This window comes from Pan paniscus, chromosome 1 (genome assembly GCF_029289425.2).
Source record: "Pan paniscus chromosome 1, NHGRI_mPanPan1-v2.0_pri, whole genome shotgun sequence".
Taxonomy (NCBI): domain Eukaryota; kingdom Metazoa; phylum Chordata; class Mammalia; order Primates; family Hominidae; genus Pan; species Pan paniscus.
The window spans coordinates 4,142,029-4,161,711 of NC_073249.2; the positions used below are offsets into that span (position 1 = coordinate 4,142,029).

Sequence of the window (19,683 nt, forward strand, 5' to 3'; positions counted from 1 at the left end):
CACCTTTCAACCTTTCTGGGTTTCTTGTTGTTGTTGTTATTGTTTGTTTGTTTTTGAGATAGAGTCTTGCTCTGTTGCCCAGGCTGGAATTGGCGCAATCCCAGATCACTGCAACCTCCACCTCCTGGGTTCAAGCAATCCTCCCACCTCAGCTCCCCAAGTAGCTAGGACTGCAGGCCTGTGCCACCATGCCCAGCTAATTTTTGTGTTTTTAGTAGAGACAGGTTTTTGCCATGCTGCCCAGGCTGGTCTCAAACTTCTGAGTTCAAGCAATCCACACATCTCAGCCTCCCAAAGTGCTGGGATTACAGGCGTGAGCCAGTGCACCTGGCCATCTACTTATAAACCCTTCTGAACTCTGTTCTTTCCCTTCCATTTCCATTGTCATTGCTTACGATTAGATTACAATCCCAGCACTTTGGGAGGCCTAGGTGGGTGGATCACTTGAGGTCAGAAGTTTGAAACCAGCCTGGCCAACATGATAAAACCCCACCTCTACTAAAAATACAAAAAAAAATTAGCTGGGTGTGGTGGCATGCACCTGTAATCACAGGCTGAGGCAGGAGGATCACTTGAACATGGGAGGTGGAGGTTGCAGTAAGTGGAGATCGCACCATTGCACTCCAGGCTGGGAGGCAGAGCGAGACTCTGTCTCAAAAATAAATAAATAAATAAATAAATAAACACTCATCACTTCCAGCTAAATTAATGTAGTCACTTCCTGCCTTTTTGCCTTTAGTCTCCTTTCTCTCACTTCCCATTCCACCCATCAAACCATAATCCACATTTTGCTAGGATGATCTAAAATGCAAATTTAGTAATTTGACCGTCTGGTTTAAAATCCTCCAATGGTTCGCAAGGCCTTTCAAACTAACATTCAGACTCCTTAACCAGGCGCACAAAGCCCTTTATGAACTTAGGCTCCTACCTATCTCAAAAATGTGATCTCTTCACACTTTTCCACACAGATGCGCTAGGCAGGAAGTCTCTGTAGTGTCCCAGTGATAATGCTTTTTCCCAGTGCCTTTGTGATGGACACTCCTGCCTGGAATATTGCCCTCCGCTTTTGTGACGGACACTCCTGCCTGGAATATTGCTCTCCTCCTTCCTGGCTATCTCCCATTCGTCACTCATGTTTAAGAGTAACTGACCTTTTGAAGGCTTCCCTTCTCTTTTTTGTTAAGTACCCTCCTATGTAATCATGTAGCATACATGCTCTCTCTATCATAATAGTCTATCAAACCATATTATAATTAGCAGTTTACTTATTTGTCTCCCTTTCCATACTATAAACACCTTGAGAATAACTCTGATAGTACCTGTAAACCTACTAAAAACTCAATAAGGCCGGGCGCCAGTGGCTCACGCCTGTAATCCCAGCACTTTGGGAGGCCGAGGCAGGCAGATCACTCGAGGCCAGGAGTTCAAGGCCAGCCTGACCAACACGTTGAAATCCCGTCTCTAACAAAAATTAGCCAGGTGTGGTGGTGTGTGCCTGTAATCCCAGCTACTCAGGAGGCTGAGGCATGAGAATAACTTGAACCTGGGAGGCAGAGGTTACAGTGAGCCGAGATCACACCACCGCACTCCAGCCTGGGTGACAGAGTGAGGCTCTGTCTAAAAAAAAAAAAAAATTAATACCAATCTACTAATCCTTCACAAAATCTTCCCAAAAATTGAAGAGACGGAAGCACTGCCCAACTCATTCTATAAGGCCAGTATTAACATGATTTAAAAAACAAAACAAAACTGAGACATAAAAAGAAAACTACAAACCAACATCCATTATAAATATAAATGCAAAATCCTCAACCAAACACTTGCAAAACAGAATCCAGCCACCTTATGGGGGATTATCCACTATGACCAAATGGGATTTCTCCCAAGAATGCAACATATGAAAACCAATCACCATAATACACCACATTAATAGAACGAAGAGGAGCAAAAAAACCACGTCATCTCAATAGACACAGAACAAGTATTTGACAATACATAACATCTTTTCATTATAAAAACACTCGGAAAACTAGGAATAGTGATTTGATCATAGCACATTATGTGCACATATCAAAATGTCACACTGTGCTCCATAAATATGTACAATTATTATGTGTCAATTAAAAAATACTTCTTAAGGTTATTGTTTAAAAGAAAACTAGGAATAGAAGTGAACTTCCTCATCAGGACAAAAGGTATTTACGAAAAACTCACAACTAACATCATACTTAATGAATGGCAAAAGGTATTCTGCGTGCCCTTAGAATAAGCATGTCTTAGAAAGGAAATGTCTATTTTATGTTAATCTGGCACACATGTTAAGGGGAGCTTCTACTGTATTTCTGAAGCTACTTTGGTCTAAGTGTACAGCACAGATGCCAAAAGCATGCAGTTTTGGGAAATGTTAGAGAAATGGCCAATATACAAAATATCCTTTTAAAACATATAATTCACTGAGTGTGGTGGTACATGCCTATAGTCCCCGCTACTCAGGAGGCTGAGGTGGGAAGATCACTTGAGCCCAGGAGTTTGAGACTGGGTAACATACCATCTTTAAAAAAAAAAAAAAAAGTATCATTCTAAGTTTTGTAATGAGAGTACTTTGAGAGTCAGGCTATTTGTTACTGATACACTGTGTCAGTATACTTTTGTTTTTCATTTTGTTTTGTAGAATACAAATTCCTAAAGAGTTTCCTGTATACTTATCTCGAACTATTCTAAAAAATATTTAAGAGTAAGAACTATAACAATTTTGTCATGTAAAAAAAAAAAAAATCAATCCAAAGCTGGGCACCATGGCTCATACCTATAGTCCCAGCTGCTCCAGAGGCTAAGGCAGGAGGATCACTTAAGCCCAGGAGTTTGAGACTAGCCAGGACCACACAGTGAGACCCCATCTCAGAAACCAACAAACAAAAAAATCAATCCAAGAAGGAAATACTCTAGGAGTAAAATATTGTTTGATTTAGTCCAATTCTCAAAACTCCAAGCCACCAATGGTGGCACATGCCTATAGTCCCAGCTACTCAGCAAGCTAATAGCTTGGGCCCAGGAGTTCAAGTCTAGCCTGACAACATAGGGAGACCCTGCCTCTAAAAACAAAACAAAACAGGCGGTAGTTCACACCTGTAATCCCAGCACTTTGGGAGGCTGAGGGGGGAGGATTGCTTGAGGCCAGGAGTTCAAGACTAGCCTGGGCAACATAGTGAGATCCTGTCTCTACAAAAAAGTTAAAATTCTACAATTTAAATTCGGCTGGGCATGGTGGCACATGCCTGTAGTCCCAGCCACTTGGGAGGCTGAGGTGGAAGGATCACTTGAGCCCAGGAGGTCAAGGCTGCAGTAAGCCATAATTCCACCACTGCACCCTAGCCTGCTCAACAGAGCAAAACCCCATCTCAAAAAAAACCTCCAAATGATGTCAATCTTCCCCAAATAGGAAAACATAATTATAACAGAGATTACAAAAGAGGCCAGTAAGTATGTATATATTGCTGGTTAGGAGCACTGACCTGGAGCCAGCCACCACTGGCTTTACCATGTACTAGCTGTGAGACCTTGGGCAAGTTACTTAACCTCTCTGTGCCCAAGTCTCCCCACTTGCCACATGGTGATAATAATAGTATCTTCTTTGGAAACCAGTATCGTAGTTCCCCATAGAGTTACACATCAAATTACCATATGATCTAGCAATTCCACTTCTGAGTAAATAACTAAAAGTATTGTAAGTGGGAACTCGAACAGATACTTACACACCAGTGTTCACAGTAGCATTATTCACAATAGACAGAAGGTGGAAACAGCCCAAATGTCCATCAACAGATGGATAAACAAAATGCGGCATACACATACAATGGTATATTACTTAGCCTTGAAAAGGAAGGAAATTCTGACACATTCTTATAGGGTAGATGAACCTTGAAGACATTATACTAAGTGAAATAAGTCAGACACAAGACAAATTATTGTATGACTCCACTTATCTGAAGTACCTAGAGTGCTCAAACTCATTGAGGCAGAAAGCAGAACGGTAGTTTCCAGGAGGGGGAGATGTGAAGTTATTGATTAGTGGGCACAGAGCTTTAGTTTGGGGTGACAGAAAGGTTCTGAAGTTGGATGGTGGTGGCGGCTACACAACAATTTGAGATACTAATTCTTAGGTGTGCTTTTTAAGTGATTACCCTTTATATTAACAAGGTTGATTTTTTTTTCTCTTACTTAAAAATAATTCAAAATACTAAAAAAAAAAAAAAAAATCTTTCAGAAAAGAAACTAAGGCCTGAGCAACATGGCAAAACCCTATCTCTACAAAAAAATACAAAAATTAGCTGGGCGTGCTGGTGTGCACCTGTAGTCCCAGCTACTCAGGAAACTGAGGCAGGAGGATGGCTTGAGCCTGGGAAGTCAAAGTGAGCCGAGATCACACCACTGTACTTCAGCTCGGGCAACAGAACAAGAACATGTTGGAAAGAAAGAAAAGAAACTAAAGAAACATGAGGAAAAGTTCAAATTCTTGCTCCTTAACTTCCCTATAATGAAACAGAATGAGAGAACGCAAGGTGGGGATAGGCTCAAGTTTTTTTAATAAGACACAATGAAGGAGTTTGGATTTTATTTTAAGGACAATAGCTATCAAATGAAGATTTATAGAGTAGGGAGTATCTGGCTAGATGTATAATCAATGAGGATAACTTAACTGGAAGGAAGCAAGGCTGGAGGCAGAGAAATGGTTAAGCGATTGACACAGTGATGGGGAGGAGGTATGAATGCACTGTACCCTGTGTTCCCCATAACACCATCATTGTGTGATGGTCTCTTCTTCCACCTTCCATTAGATGTTTGTTCAGTAAAGTCCGAGGCCTCATCTCATCACTGTTGTATCCCAGGCCCTAGCATAAAGGAGACACATGAAGAGTACTTGGTGATCAATAAAAATTGTCATATGAGTGATTACGTGATGAAAAAATAAATCATCCCTGGTATTTTCACTTCAAAGCAAAATCTGAGAAAGGATCATGCTTTCAAATAACATTCAATAAACATTTATTGATGGAAGACGACCTCAAAGAAGAGTGAGTCAGTAAGGAACATTTCTTGAACTGACTGAAACCTAACATTGAGTATAACTATTTCTTTCAAGAAATTAGCTAGGGAAAAGAGAACTGAAGGGTTGGCAGAACCAAGAGAAAAAAAATTTAGAAAACTTGAGAATGTGAGGAAAAAGGACGAACTCAGTCAAGACAGCAGTCTAAAGATGTAAGTTCTTATTGCCTGTAACCTGTGCCTTCAACTTCATCCTTCACACTGTTGCTAAAGTGGTGGGCACAATATGCGTATCTGATGACACTTCTCAGCTTCAGTGCCCCACCATCTACGGGGGAAAGTCAAGGATCAGGAGCAAGACACAGGAAAACCTCCCTGGCTAGTCAGCTATTCCTGCCTTGCTCTTGACACCAGCTGCAATAACTCCCCAGGGTGAGAGAACCAGTACCAGGCCAGTTACATGTGAACCACCCAAAAATATAGATCTATAAGCTCTGCCCCTGGAAACTCTGACTCAACAGGTCTGGGGTATGGCCAGGAATTTGTATTTTTACAAAGGTCCTCAGGGGACTCTGATGAGCCGCCGAGTTTGGGAACCACACTATATTAGTATAACATGGCATTTATAAAGAGCACCAAGTTTTGCATCCAGAAAGACCCCAAAACAAATCCCTCCTTGATCCTTTATAGGCTAAATGGTCTTGGGCAAGTTAACTATTTTCCCTATGTATTGCAGAGATTTTTCTATTCTAAAATGGGAATAATACCTTAATCAAAGAATATTGTAAGTATTAAATGAGAAAATATATGTAAAGTACTTAACAAGTATACATAAACATATACTATGTATGTATGTAAACTCAATAAATGTTAACTGTTAATAACTCTATTTAACACCTAACTGTTCAAACCATCTCCACCTCCTCACCATTCTCAACTTTTGTTCATGCCGCTCTCTCTGCCTGGTACTCTCCCCTGATTTTTTTTCCCCTGCTGGCTGCTGCAATCTCCTCCACCAAGCCTCCACTGACATAAGCCCAATCTTCCTTCCCTCCTAGGGGAGGGCCAAGTACCTATCCTCTATGATTCCACAGTACCCTGTGCTTACCCCTCTTCATTCATTCAATAATATTTATTGAGCACCTCTTAGGTATTAGACACTGAAGACACTTTTTTTTTTTTTTTTTGAGATGGAGTCTCGCTCTGTCGCCCAGACTAGAATGCAGTGGCACAATCTCTGGTCACAGCAAGCTCCGCCTCCAGGGTTCAGGCCATTCTCCTGCCTCAGCCTCCAGAGTAGCTGGGACTATAGGCACCTGCAACCATGCCCAGCTAATTGTTTTGTATTTTTAGTAGAGACGGGGTTTCACCGTGTTAGCTGGGATAGTCTCAATCTCCTGACCTCATGATCCGCCTGCCTTGGCCTCCCAAAGTGCTGGTATTACAGGCTTGAACCACTGTGCCTGGCCACTGAAGACACATTCTAATAGAAAATCATGTATCAAACAAATTACACAAATGCAGTAGTCTCCCCTTGTCCACAGTTTCACTTTCCACAGTTTCAGTTAGCACAGTCAACCGTGGTCCAAATATATTAAATGGAAAATTCCAGAGATATACAATTCTTAAGTTTTAAGTTGCACGCAGTTGAGCAGTATGATGAAATCTCACGTCATTCCACTCCATCCCTTCTTCATCACAAGAAGGGTGAGTACAGTACAATAAGATATTTTGAGAGAGAGACCAGTCACATAACTTTTATTACAGTATATTGTTAAAACTAATCTATTTTATCATTAGTTATTAGTATTCAGCTCTTGCTGTACCTAATTTAAAAATTAAACTTTATTGGCCGGGTGTGGTGGCTCACGCCTGTAATCCCAGCACTCTGGGAGGCTGAGGCAGGTGGATCACCTGAGGTCAAGAGTTCAAGACCAGCCTGGCCAACATGGTGAAACCCCATGTCTACTAAAAATACAAAAATTAGCTGAGTGTGGTGGCACATGCCTGTAGTCCCAGCTACTCAGGAGGCTGAGGGAGGAGAATTGCTTGAACCCGGGAGGCAGAGGTTGCAGTGGGTGGAGATCCAAGATTGCACCACTGCACTCCAGCCTGGGTGACACAGAAAGACTCCGCCTCAAAAAACAAACAAAACAAAAAAACAAAAAAACTTTATCATGGGTATGTATGTATAGGAAAAACCATGGTATATATAGGGTTCAGTACTATCCATTGTTTCAGGCATCCACTGGGGGTCTTGGTGTAGTATTCCCCATGGATAAAGTAAGGGACTACTATAATTATGATCATGATTAAATTACTGCACAGCAATTATTTGTGTCTGTCTTTTCCCCACTAAATAATAAATACTTCAAAGCTATATCAAATTCATCTTTATATCTCCTGTATTCAGCAATGTCTGACAAAAAAGGAATATTAATAAATAATCTTAAGTAAGAAGGAAGGCTTAATTAATGATGAGGGGTCCTGGAGAAGACAAGTGTGGATGACATCATGAATATAAATGGGAAAAATGAGCCTTGAACAAGAGCAGGAAGAGCTCTTCTACTAAGATAACTAAAGGGAGACGGGAAAAGACAATGTTGACTAGGTACGTTTACAGACAGAGGCAACAAGTGAAGGGATTCCAGGCCTAATGGCTCCTATTTTTGAAATAAGAAGCAAGATCATCTAGTGAGAATTTGGAGGTTGAAGTTGGATCAGGAGGCTTTTTTTTTTCTTTTCGGGAGGCTTAGAGGCGACTTCTCCCCATTCCCAAGCCAGTAGTGGGCTAAAGTAGACATTTGTCAATATTGCCGCCTCCTCCTCCGCTTCCTCCTTTTTCTCCTCCTTCTATTCTTCCCCTCCCCTTCCTCTCCTTTTCTTTTTTTTTGGACCCAGGATCCAAACATTCGTTGTCTTTTGAGGGAATCCTATTGTATATAATATTGGCAGAAAAGTGTCTACCTTCTCACTAAGTAAGCCAAAGAAGGCAGATCTTTCCTCTCCCAGCTCCCTGGTAGCAAAGGAATAGGCATGTGACCTATACTCAGCCAATCAGATGTTCTTGTGCAAGATTTTGAATCCTAAGCAGGTAATATAAAAATGGAGAGACAGTATTAAAATTATTTATGGGAATGGCAGAAGAAATAACAGCAAGAATGGAGGAGCAATAGCACATTAACCACTGTCCTAGTGCCATGGCATTAGCTGGGGTACATGCTGCTGGGCCTCTTTGCTTCCTGCCCATTTTCCAAGCTGGTTCTCCAGCTTCCCTGTTGATTTTGTGAGCTACCTACTATCTTCTAATAAATTCCTTTTCTACTTCATTAGCCAGACTCGTTTGATATTAGCCATTTGTTTGACTGATAAGCCAGTTGGGGGAAGGGGGACAGCCTAGACATCTTGGTAAGATCCAACACTGGTATTATATATGTAAGGGAGCTGGGCGCAGTGGCTTACGCCTGGAATCCCAGCACTTCAGGAGGCCAAGGTGGAAGGATTGCTTGAGCTCAGGAGTTCAAGACCAGCCCGGGCAAGATAGCAAGACCTCATCTCTACTAATAATAAAATTTTAAAATTAGCCAAATGCAGTGGTGCACACCTATAGTCCCAGCTACTCAGGAGGCTGAGGTGGGATGATTGCTTGAGCCCAGCCATTCGAGGCTGCAGTGAGCTGTGATCGCATCACTGTACTCCAGCCTGGAGAACAAAGCAAGACCTGGTCTCAAAAGAAAAAAGAAAAATAAAATAAATATATATGTAAGGGAGCAGAGCACCTCTGGAAATTAGGAGATGGTGGTCAGTCAATAGAATGAAGGAGTCAAGATTTCAGAGTGTCTTACAGTCTAAAAGTCATGAGAGTAAAATGTTGGAAAGAAGTGGAAGTGAAGGTCACTGGAGTTGAAAAGAACAAGGATGATGAAACTAGCATGTTGCATGGTAGTCCACCTGGCTACTGAAGCCACCCAGAATGATAGTGGAATTTGAGATGGACAGAAAACTGAGAAAAGAGTGCCAAAGTCTTTGATAAACAAGGGATAAGCTACAGGCAGACTAATAAATGGCAGTGACAAAGAATGACAGAAAATGATTACGATGACACGAATTTCAGGGCCAGACACAGTGGCTCACACCTGTAACCCCAGCACTTTGGGAGGCCGAGGTGGGTGGATCACCTGAGGTCAAGAAGTCAAGATCAGCCTGGCCAACATGGTGAAACCTCGTTTCTACTAAAAATACAAAAAATTAGCTGGGTGTCGTGGAGGGCGCCTGTAATCCCAGCTAGTCAGGAGGCTGAGGCAGGAGAATTGCTTGAACCCAGGAGGCAGAGGTTGTGGTGAGCCGAGATCACACCATTGCACTCCAGCCTGGGCAACAAGAGCGAAACTCCATCTCAAAAAATAAAAATAAACCAAAAAAAAAAAAAAAAGATGGCACGAATTTCAAAGGAAGAAGAATTTTTATATGAGGGTGAAAGAACAATGATTTGGAATTGGAAGTAGACTGATTCAGCTTACTGGCTTGAAGACAAAATGGTATGGAAGAATGAACAGCTTTCATTCAAGATGGTCCCCGAAGAGTGGCATTCTAGCAGGAAAGCCAGGATTTAGTTAAGACAAAGAGATGAGAGGGGTAGTCTATAAAAAGAGTATTTGTAAAGAAGTTTATTCACGTTAGAGTAAGTCTGACGCTCCAAAGGACTCTATGGAAAGTGTTGGAAGGAAAGTCAGTAGAAGAACGAGATAGGATAGGTTAAAAAAAAATAAAAAGGTCAGAGCTACACAATCAGCCCTCTGTACACCCATGGATTCAACTGTATATTGAAAATATTTGGGGAAAAAACTGCGTCTGTACTGAACATGTACAGTCTTTTTTCCTTATCATTATTCCCTAAACAATACAGTATAAAAACTATTTATACAGCATTTACATTGTATTAGGTATTATAACTGATCTAGAGATGATTTAAAGTATACAAGAAGATGTGCATAGGTTATATGCAAATGTTCTGCCATTTTATGTAAGGGACTTCAGCATCTGTAGATTTTGGTATCCACAGGAGGTCCTGGAGCCTATCCCCGCCACATGCCAAGGGATGACTGCATGGAGAAGGGAATACAAGAAAAAACAGTTGAGCAGAGGTGTCCACATACAAAATAGACATTAAATGGCTGCTGCTAAACATAAGTATAATGAAGAAAATTCATATTTAAATACAAAGGCAATGATGCTATAGAATATTTATCCACTCCTTTACCTAAGGCCTAGGCTCCAAGCGTTTATTCCCAGGCTAGATTCGAATCTGTCGCGAACAAGTTACTTGATCTCTTTAAACTTCAACTGGGGGTAGCAGTTCCTTTCTGGATTGTAAATGCCAAATCAACAACATGTGACAGTCTAACACAATGCTTAGAACATGTAGGCACTCGTGCCCAGTAGGCTACGAAATTCTTTAAGACAGGGTTGTAGAAGACAACGTCCAGATAGCTTCCAGTGATTCCTGCCTCCTGGTAACGTCCATATGGCTTCCAGTGATTCCCGCCTCCTGGCTTTCACACATTCGTGTAGTCCCCTTTCACAATACACCAGGGCTGACCCATGGGACCAACAGAATATGGCAGAAGTAACAGCACATCACTTTCATACTAGATTTTCATGTTGGCCCCCCCACACCCCTCTTATCACGAGTCCTGCGGGAAACCAGCTGCCTACGGGTAACCCCCCACTCAAGCAACACTCAAGCAGCCTATGGGTAACCCCAGGAAAGCAGAGTCTCTGCCCAAACAATCCATCAGATTACGGCAGCCCCAGCCAACATCTTGACTACAACCTCATGAGAGACTCGGAGCCAGAACCACCCAATTAAACAACTTCTAGATTCCTGACCCTAAGAAACTGTGTGAAAAAATAAATGTTTATTGTCTTAAGCCACTAAGTTTTGGGGGTAATTTGTTACCACAAAATAGATGACTAATAGGTAATAGTACTGGATAACATCTAGAGGTATGGTACGGGAAAACGGGGTGCTGCCATAACACATGCCTAAAAATGTGGGAGAGGCTTTGCAGCCAAGCAGTACTGGCCCTTCCATAGGCTCTAGGTTAGAGCTTAAAGGAAAGTGAGGAAAATCACATTGGAAACTGCAAGGAGAGATCCTTTTTATGCAATAGCAGAAATTTTGCAACATTGTCACCTGTATCAACATGGAAAGTAGAAAATAAACTGGGTAATCTAGATAAGGGGATTTCCAGGAAAAGCACTGAAGGTGCTTCCTGGTTCCCTCCAGTTGCACATAATAAAATACAAGAGATGGGTGGGCTCGGTGACTCATGCCTGTCATCCACACTTTGGGAGACTGAGGTGGTAGGATCACAATCACTTAAGGCCAGCCTGAGCAACACAGAGAGACCTCATCTCTACAAAAAAATTTAAAAGTAGTGAGGCACGGTGGCACGCACCTGTAGTTCTTGCTACTCGAGAAGGTGAGGTGGGAGAATCGCTTGAGCCCAAGGAGTTCAAGGTTACAGTGAGCTATGATCGCACCACTGCAATCCAGCCTGGGGGATAGAGTGAGAACCTGTCCCTCTTTTTTTTTTTGAGATGGAGTCTTGCTCTTGTCACTCAGGCTGGAGTGCAGTGGCACAATCTCAGCTCACTGCAACCTCCACCTCCCGGATTCAAGCAATTCTCCTGACTTAGCCTCCCAAGTAGCTGGGGTTACAGGCACCTGCCACCACGCCCGGCTAATTTTTGTATTTTTAGTAGAGACGGGGTTTCACCATGTTGGCCAGGATGGTCTGGATCTCCTGACCTCACGATCTGCCCGCCTTGGCCTCCCAAAGTGCTGGGATGACAGGTGTGAGCCACCGCGCCCAGCCGAGAACCTGTCTCTTTTAAACAAACAAACAAAAAATAAAATACAAGAGGAGAGATAACCTAAAGGAAAGCCTGTTAAACAAAAAGGAGACAGGAATTGCTAGTTGTGAAAATTCCCTAGATCTCCAGATGGCAAGAAGACGCTAAGAAGTGGCTTCTTAAAGATCAAATTTAGGGCACTGCCAGGAAAACATAATAGAGTATATGGTTCTAGAGTCCTTTCTTAAGACTTCAGAATTATCAAATGTGGTGCATCAAGGCAACATTCAGACTAGCAAAGAATCTCTAGAAAGTTTAAGGGTGAGTCTTACAGATCCTTTCACTCAAACAACAGGGTTTAAAAAGAAGTTTAATGTCCCAGGCGCAGGGGCTCACACCTGTAATCCCAGCACTTTGGGAGGCTGAGGCCGGCAGATCACGAGGTCAGGAGTTTGAGACCAGCCTGGCCAATATGGTGAAACCCCATCACTACTAAAAATACAAAAATTAGCCAGGCATGGTGGCGTGCACCTATAGACCCAGCTACTTGGGAGGCTGAGGCAGGAGACTCACTTGAGCCCAGGAGGCGGAGGTTACAATGAGCCGAGATTGTGCCACTGCACTCCAGCCTGGGTAACAGAGTGAGACTCCATCTAAGAAAAAAAAAAAAGAAGTTTAATGTCTCTTAGCTATCTTAGTAGGAGCCAAAGACAGAGAACAGCTTATCTCAAACAAATTTGTGTATATGGCTTTTGTCTAATGGACAATAAGATTCGTGGGAGACCTATGAAAAATTTTTAAAGGAAGCTATTTGCAGAAACACCTTCAGCCTCAACTAAAAAGGACAAAGAGATCACAAAAGGAAAAACGTTCTTTGGACTCCCAAAACTTCTATTGACAGGAATCAGGCTTAGAAAACTGCTTAGCTGTAAACATGTACTACTTCTCGTAAAAGAAAAGATAACAAAGAGTCGAACCAAGAGCTCAGGGGACAGAGCTAAAGGCCACCTAGAATCACTTCTGGACAGTAAGACTGAGTCCTAATCAATAAATGTCCAATACTTGCCAGGCTCAGTTTTATGAACCAACGACTCCTGTGTTCCTCCCATTTCCTCCTTACTATGGAGGAATACCAAAAAGTATACCAAAAAAAAAATGTATCCTCAAAGTTCTTGTGTTGGAAACTGAATCCCCCATGCAAGTTTTGGGAGGTGGAAGCTTAAGAGGTGATTAGGCCATGAGGCCTCTGCCCTCATGAATGGATTAATGCTGTTATCTTAGGAGCAGGTATGTTATAGCAGGAGTGGGTTCCTTAACAAGAATGAGTTCAGCCTCCTTCCCCATCCCCATATGATGCCTTCTACCACGTTATGATGCAGCAAGAAGGCCCTCACCAGATGCAGACCCTCAATCTCGGACTTTCCAGCCTCCAGAAATGTGAGAAATAAATTTATGTTCTTCATAAGTTACCTAGTCTGTGGTATCCTGTTACAGCAGCACAAATACACGAAGACATCCTCTTTTTTGATAGAAGTGTCTGTGGATGTTACCTTTTCCCATTGTATGTTGAGTGGTAAGGGGCAAGTAACATCTCTCTAGTTCACAGGTCTATAGATCAAGAGAAACCACTCAAGAAGTCATACATAAGTAGCTACAGCCAAGGAACCTCATTACCACCTGGGCTTGATTTAGATCTGATATTCTGGACTTTGAGCTGATGCTGTAATGGCTGTAATGGGACGGAAGGCCCATTCTAGTGGGCCTTTGGAGAGAGTGAGTGCATTCTACATGTGCGAGAAACGTGAATCACTGGAGGCCAGAAGGCAGACTGTGGTAGCCAGCCTCCGAGATGGTTCCCGATGACCCTCACCTCTTGCTATTTACACCACTGTGCAGTCACCACTGATATTATATAGGGTTAGTTTATGTCACCAATAGAATAGAGCAAAAGTAATGATTGGTTACTTCTGAGATTATGTTATAAAAGATATTGTGGCTTCTGTCTCATCTCTTTCTGTCTCTTGAATGACTCACTCTATGGGATACCAGATGCAATGTTGCATGTACAGTCAAGTGGCCTATAGAGAGTCTCATGTGTCAAGAAACTGAGGCCTCCAGCCAACAACCAATAAGGAACCAAGGCTTCCTGCCAAAAGTCACGTGAGTGAGCCCCAGACTATGAGAGACCCTTAGGCACAATCACCCAGTAAAGCTACAGCCAGAAATTATGAGAGATAATAAATATTTGTGGGTTTTAGCTGCTAGATTTGGGAGTAATTGGTTACAGAGCGATAGCTAACTGACACAGGCACTACGTCAAATGCATTCTTTTTGTTTTTTGTTTTTTTGGGGGCTTTTTTTGAGACACAGTCTCACTCTGTTGCCCAGGCTGCGGTGCAGTGGCACAATCTCGGCTCACTGCAACCTTCGCCTCCCAGGTTCAAGTGATTCTCCAGCCTCAGCCTCCAGAGTAGCTGGGATTACTGATGGGTACCACCATGCCTGGCTAATTTTTTGTATTTTTAGTAGAGACAGGGTTTCAGCATGTTGGCCAAGCTGGTCTCAAACTCCTGGCCTCCTGTAATCTGCCCGCCTGAGCCTCCCAAAATACTGGGATTACAGGCGTGAGCCACTGCGCCCAGCCTTCAAATTCATTCTTTTACTTCTGTAATCCTAGTTGTTTGAGAAATTTTGCAAATGCAATTAATTTTCTTTTCCCTTTCCCTCTCTCACTGATTTGTCACTTTCTCAATAAAGAATTCAAGGTTTGAAAAATTATTGTGGCGGTAGTATTCAAAAAACTTTCCTTCACTAAACACACACTTAACTGTGTTCCACTGCTGCCGTTGTCTATACTTTGAAGGAAATGTGGCCCAATTTAGCTTTAGAATGAGCAGGATGGCTTTCTGTCTTCTCATACTTTGCCATTTTACTGTAAACAGCTTTTTCAAATTGAAGAAAAGTTTTTCCTTGTTGAAAAAATTATCAAGCCTAAAAACAGCGTGCAATCACAGATACGTCTATAAAAAGATGTCTGTCAACTGCGTTTGCTAGTTAGAAGAAAGCTTATTGCAGTTTCCAGCTCCCTGTCGGCTCTTCCTATCTATGGGTTTTGGTTTAAAACATATACTCACAAAATGTTAAAGGCCTTCTATAAACCAAGTGATTTTCTCTTGAATAAATCAGTCCAGACAGTCAATTGTAACAGCTTTCTTTACTTTCTACACTATGAAAACCAGAAAAACCTTTACAAGGCTCGAACCACATGAAAATTACTTAAAACATACTGAATGTCAAGAAAAAAAGTTTCCTTGTGAATATTTGTTTACTGATTTTAAATAAATATCAAGATCTTTACATGACTTTCTAGAGATTCAGAGCCACTCCTATAAAAGTTTAAAAAGGTGGTAATAGCAAAATGCTGACCAAACAGGCCCTGACTCCTACTGCTCTATTTCTCTACCTCACAGGGCTGTTACGAGGATTAAAAGTCATAATGTATACAAAGGGCATAAAGCTGGACCATAGTAAACAAGTTACAATAATGGAATCAGAATAATCCAGAAAGCTAATACAAAATAGAAATTATCTGCCAAAAATTCCGACTCATTCCCCCACCCTGACCCCACCCTGTGACCTCCAGAGAGGGAAGAGGCTGGGGATTGAGCAAATCTCGAATGGCCAGTGATCGAACCAACCATGCCTACATAATGGAACCCCCACAAAAACCCTAAACAAAGGGGTTCCAAGAGCTCTGGAATGGCAAGCACATCCACATGCCGGGAGAATAGTGCACCCAACTCCACAGAACAGAAGCTCCTCAGCTGGGGTACCTGGCAGATCTCACCTCACCCTTTATGTCACTCCATCTGTTTCTTCATTTGCATCCTTTATGATAAACCAGTAAATGTTAAACAAAGTGTTTCCTTGAGTTCTGTGAACCTTTATAGCAAATTATGGAACTAAGAAGGGGGTTGTGGAAACCCCCAATTTGTAGCCACATCTAACTGAAGTGTGAGTAACTTAAGGATCCACTACCTTTAATCAGCAGTTAGCCTACTTTCCTGGGGAACGGTCTTGTGGGACCAAATCCTTAACCTGTGGGATCTGTAGTAACTCTGGGTAGTTGGTATTAAATTGAGTTGAATTGTAGGACTCCCAGTTGGTGTCCACAGGGAACTGGAGAATTGTTTGGTGTGGAAAACCCACACATTTGGTGCCAGAAGTACTGAGTAGAACTAGATCCTAGCAGTAGTAGTAGTAGTAGTAGTAGTAGTAGTAGTAGTAGAAGTACAAAAAAAAAAACACCACCCACATTAGGCCAGGCGCAGTGGCTCATGCCTGTAGTCCCAGCTGCTAGGAAGGCTGAGGTGGGAAGACTGCTTGAGCCTGGGAGGCGGAGGTTGCAGTAAATCAAGATTCCAGCTTGGGCAACAGAGCAAGACACTGTCTCAATAGAACCCCCCAAAAACGCCACACCTTGATGGGGCTATGTCATAGTGACATAGGAGCCAGCGAAAAGAGCTTCCAATGGCTAAAGCTGAAACAATTTGAGCAACAAAATGAATAAAGTAGTACTGGCTCATAACCCAAAGTATAAAATAAACATCCAATGTGTCCATACTGACAGGAATGAATGATCAAGTGCAGTAGTCTCCCCTTATCCACGCGGGATAAGTCCCAAGACCTGCAGTGGGTGCCTAAAACCTCAGATAACACCAAGCCCTATATATACTATGTTTTCCCCTATTCATACATGCCTGTGATGAATTAAGCACATTAAGAAATTAACAACAATAACCAATAATAAAATAGAATAATCATAACAACATACTGTAATGGAAGCTATATGAATGGCCTCTCTCAAAATATCTTATTGTACTGTACTCATGCATCTTGTCATATGTGAGACGATAAAATGCCCACGTGATGAGATGAAGTGAGGTGAATGACACAGAGCACCATGATGTAGTGTCAGGCTACTGTTGACCTGATGATACACCAAAAGGAAGAGCACCTGCCTTGGGAGATCCCGGGTCATCCCGAGCCATGACGATGTTCATGGTTAAATGTCAGAAGCAGAAGATGTCAATGATTAAAGGCAGGTAGCATATACAGTGTGGATAAACTGGGCAAAGCGATGATTCACATCCTGGTAGGACAGAGAGAGATTTCGTCATGATACTCAAAATAGCATGCAATTTAAAATGAATGGTTTATTTCTGGAATTTTCCATTTAATATTTTCAGATCTTGGTTGACCTTAGTTAACTAAAACCACGGAAAGCCAAACCGTGAATAGAGGAAACTGTAAACAAATATATAGGAGAAAAGATACAAATCTTCTGTTCAGAAGAATTTCAAATAATTCATGTAGATTCTCTGCCCTCAAGGAGGGAAGCATAACTCCATACTCCTTGAGTGTGGGCTGCACATATGACTTCCTTCCAAAGACTATGGAATGGGGAGACAGACTTACCACAGTGGAGAAACCAGACAAACACTACCTCAGCCAGGCGATCGAGGCTAACATCAACAGTGATCAATTGTATTGATATTAATAGTACATACCCTTGATGTTATGTGATGAAAATGGTACTTTAACTCTGTGGTCTCCCTCCTAAAATCCCATTCCACCAGTCTAATCAGGACACAAACATCAAATTCTAATAGAGGGGCATTCTGACCCATTCTGAAAACTGTCAAGGAGGTCATTAAAGACAAGGAAAACCTGAGAAACGATCACAGCCAAGAGGAGCCGAAGGAGCCATAGCAACTAAATGGTAACCTGGTGTCCTTGATGGGACTCCGGAGCAGAAAAGGACATTAGGTAAAAATTAAGAAAATCTGAGTAAAGTATGGACTTTAGTTAATTTTTAAAATTACTTTATTGGCCTGGTGTGGTTGCTCATGCCTGTAATCCCAACACTTCGGGAGGCCAAGGTGGGAGAATCGCTTGTGCCCAGGAATTCAAGACCAGCCTGGACAACAAAGTGGGTCCTTGTCTCTACAAAAAATAAATAAATCATAACTAAATAAATCAAAATTACTTTATTAACATTGTACTTTGAACAAATTTTGCCACCATTTCTAGGTTGCAATACAGTGTCATGGTTAAGATCACAGACTCTAGAACCAGACCACCTGGTTTAAAGATCATATTCATACATATTCATACATACATAGCTCTGTAATCTTTAGGACAAATAACTGCTCAAATATTCAGTTTTTCTCATCTGTGAAAAGCACAATATCGAGTATCTAGCTGACAAGGTTGTTTTGAGGGTTACCACCTGAACTATAGGAATATTCAATCAAAGTTACCCATTATCATTACTAATTTTTTGTAACGTAGGGAAGTTGCCTAGTATCTCAGGAAAGTAAGTTATACAGATTTGGTTGAGAGAAAATAAGTTTTCTATTAGTCATTCACAGGAGGCATATATGGAAAGAGAGAAAACAGGCAAAGGTCTAATGTCACACTCAGTGTTATTAGCGTTACTTTTCATGAAGATATAAGCCTTATAGGAATCTGATGACAGTTCACTAACAATATTTTGGAACTAGCAATTACTATAATTTTTGCAATGGGTTGGATACGCATATCATCTTTCCTAAATATTAAATAAATTTTTTTATTTCATGCTCCTTTAAAAATATATTATTTACCTTATTTTTAGTTGTTCCTACTCTAATAGGCCACAAAATATAAACGGCAGTGTTGCTTATTATAAAATAAATATAACTAAATTAGTATGTCAATATAATAACAAAATGCCACTTAATTGATAAAAATCCCAGTTGAGGCAAGTTATACCATTATATAATAATTCTCTAGCTACCCAGGAGGCTAAGGCAGGAGGATCGCTTGAGCCCAAGAGTTCAAGGCCAGCCTAGGCAACATAGTGGGACCCGATCTCATTTAAAAAAATAATTAATTAAATAGTTCCCTTTTCACTTTAATTCCATATTGGGTATATGAAAGCCAACAATTTCACACTGTATTTGTTTTCCATCAATGGAAATGCTGCAAAGACTAAAAAACTACATATTGCACTAAGTTAAAATCTAAACCATAGGAGAAAAACAACAAAAAAAGTTAAACTTAATTTCGAAAGAACAAATTAATGATAATAAATACAAAAGGAGCAGTCATAACAAAACACAAGTCAAATCACCTAAGGATATAAGAGAAGTTTTTTAAACAAATAGCGCAGCTGAGTTTTTTCTAACATGGAGATGTCTGTTTACATATTTAAATATCTAATTAGATACTCAAAATCCCACCTACAGAAATTAAGATAAAATAATAAGCCCCAAGAGGAATACTTACCATGGGAACTGTTTCAAGCATACAAAAAAGAAGGTAAAGAAATGCCCTCAAGGTTAATTAACTGAAAGTACAGATAATGTTATTGTTCTATTTGACCCAATTAATACCAATACATATTCCAGACATATGCTGTCAAAAAAAAAAAAAATCAAGAATACGATTCTTGGCCTTTGGCTGGGTGGGGGGGTCAGGGGAGGGAGGTGGTAGGAATAGTTCTTTGAGAATTCTTTTTTCATAAACAACTTGATCCAAAGACAATATACCACCAAAACACTAGGCTTAAAATGAAATACCGTAGCTGTGGCTCACACCTGTAATCCCAGCACTTTGGCAGGCTGAGGTGGGCGGATCACTTGAGGTCAGGAGTTCGAAACCAGCCTGGCCAACATGGTGAAACCCCATGTCTACTAAAAATACAAAAAAAAATTAGCCAGGTGTGGTGATGCACGC

The 19,683-nt window shown here is 41.3% G+C and overlaps 1 protein-coding gene across 3 annotated transcripts in view; it reads right to left on the reverse strand.

The window, feature by feature from the left end:
• EFCAB2 (EF-hand calcium binding domain 2) overlaps positions 1–19,683 on the reverse strand; it is a 156,674-nt gene that overhangs the window by 117,000 nt on the left and 19,991 nt on the right. The window contains exon 2 of one of the 3 annotated variants that reach the window (XM_034950126.3): positions 4,778–4,889. The exons of the other annotated variants lie outside the window; for them this stretch is intronic. Coding sequence (XP_034806017.2) covers positions 4,778–4,865 — 88 coding nt within the window. The 5' untranslated portion in view covers positions 4,866–4,889. The remainder of the gene's footprint in view (positions 1–4,777; positions 4,890–19,683) is intronic. 3 annotated transcript variants of the gene reach the window in all.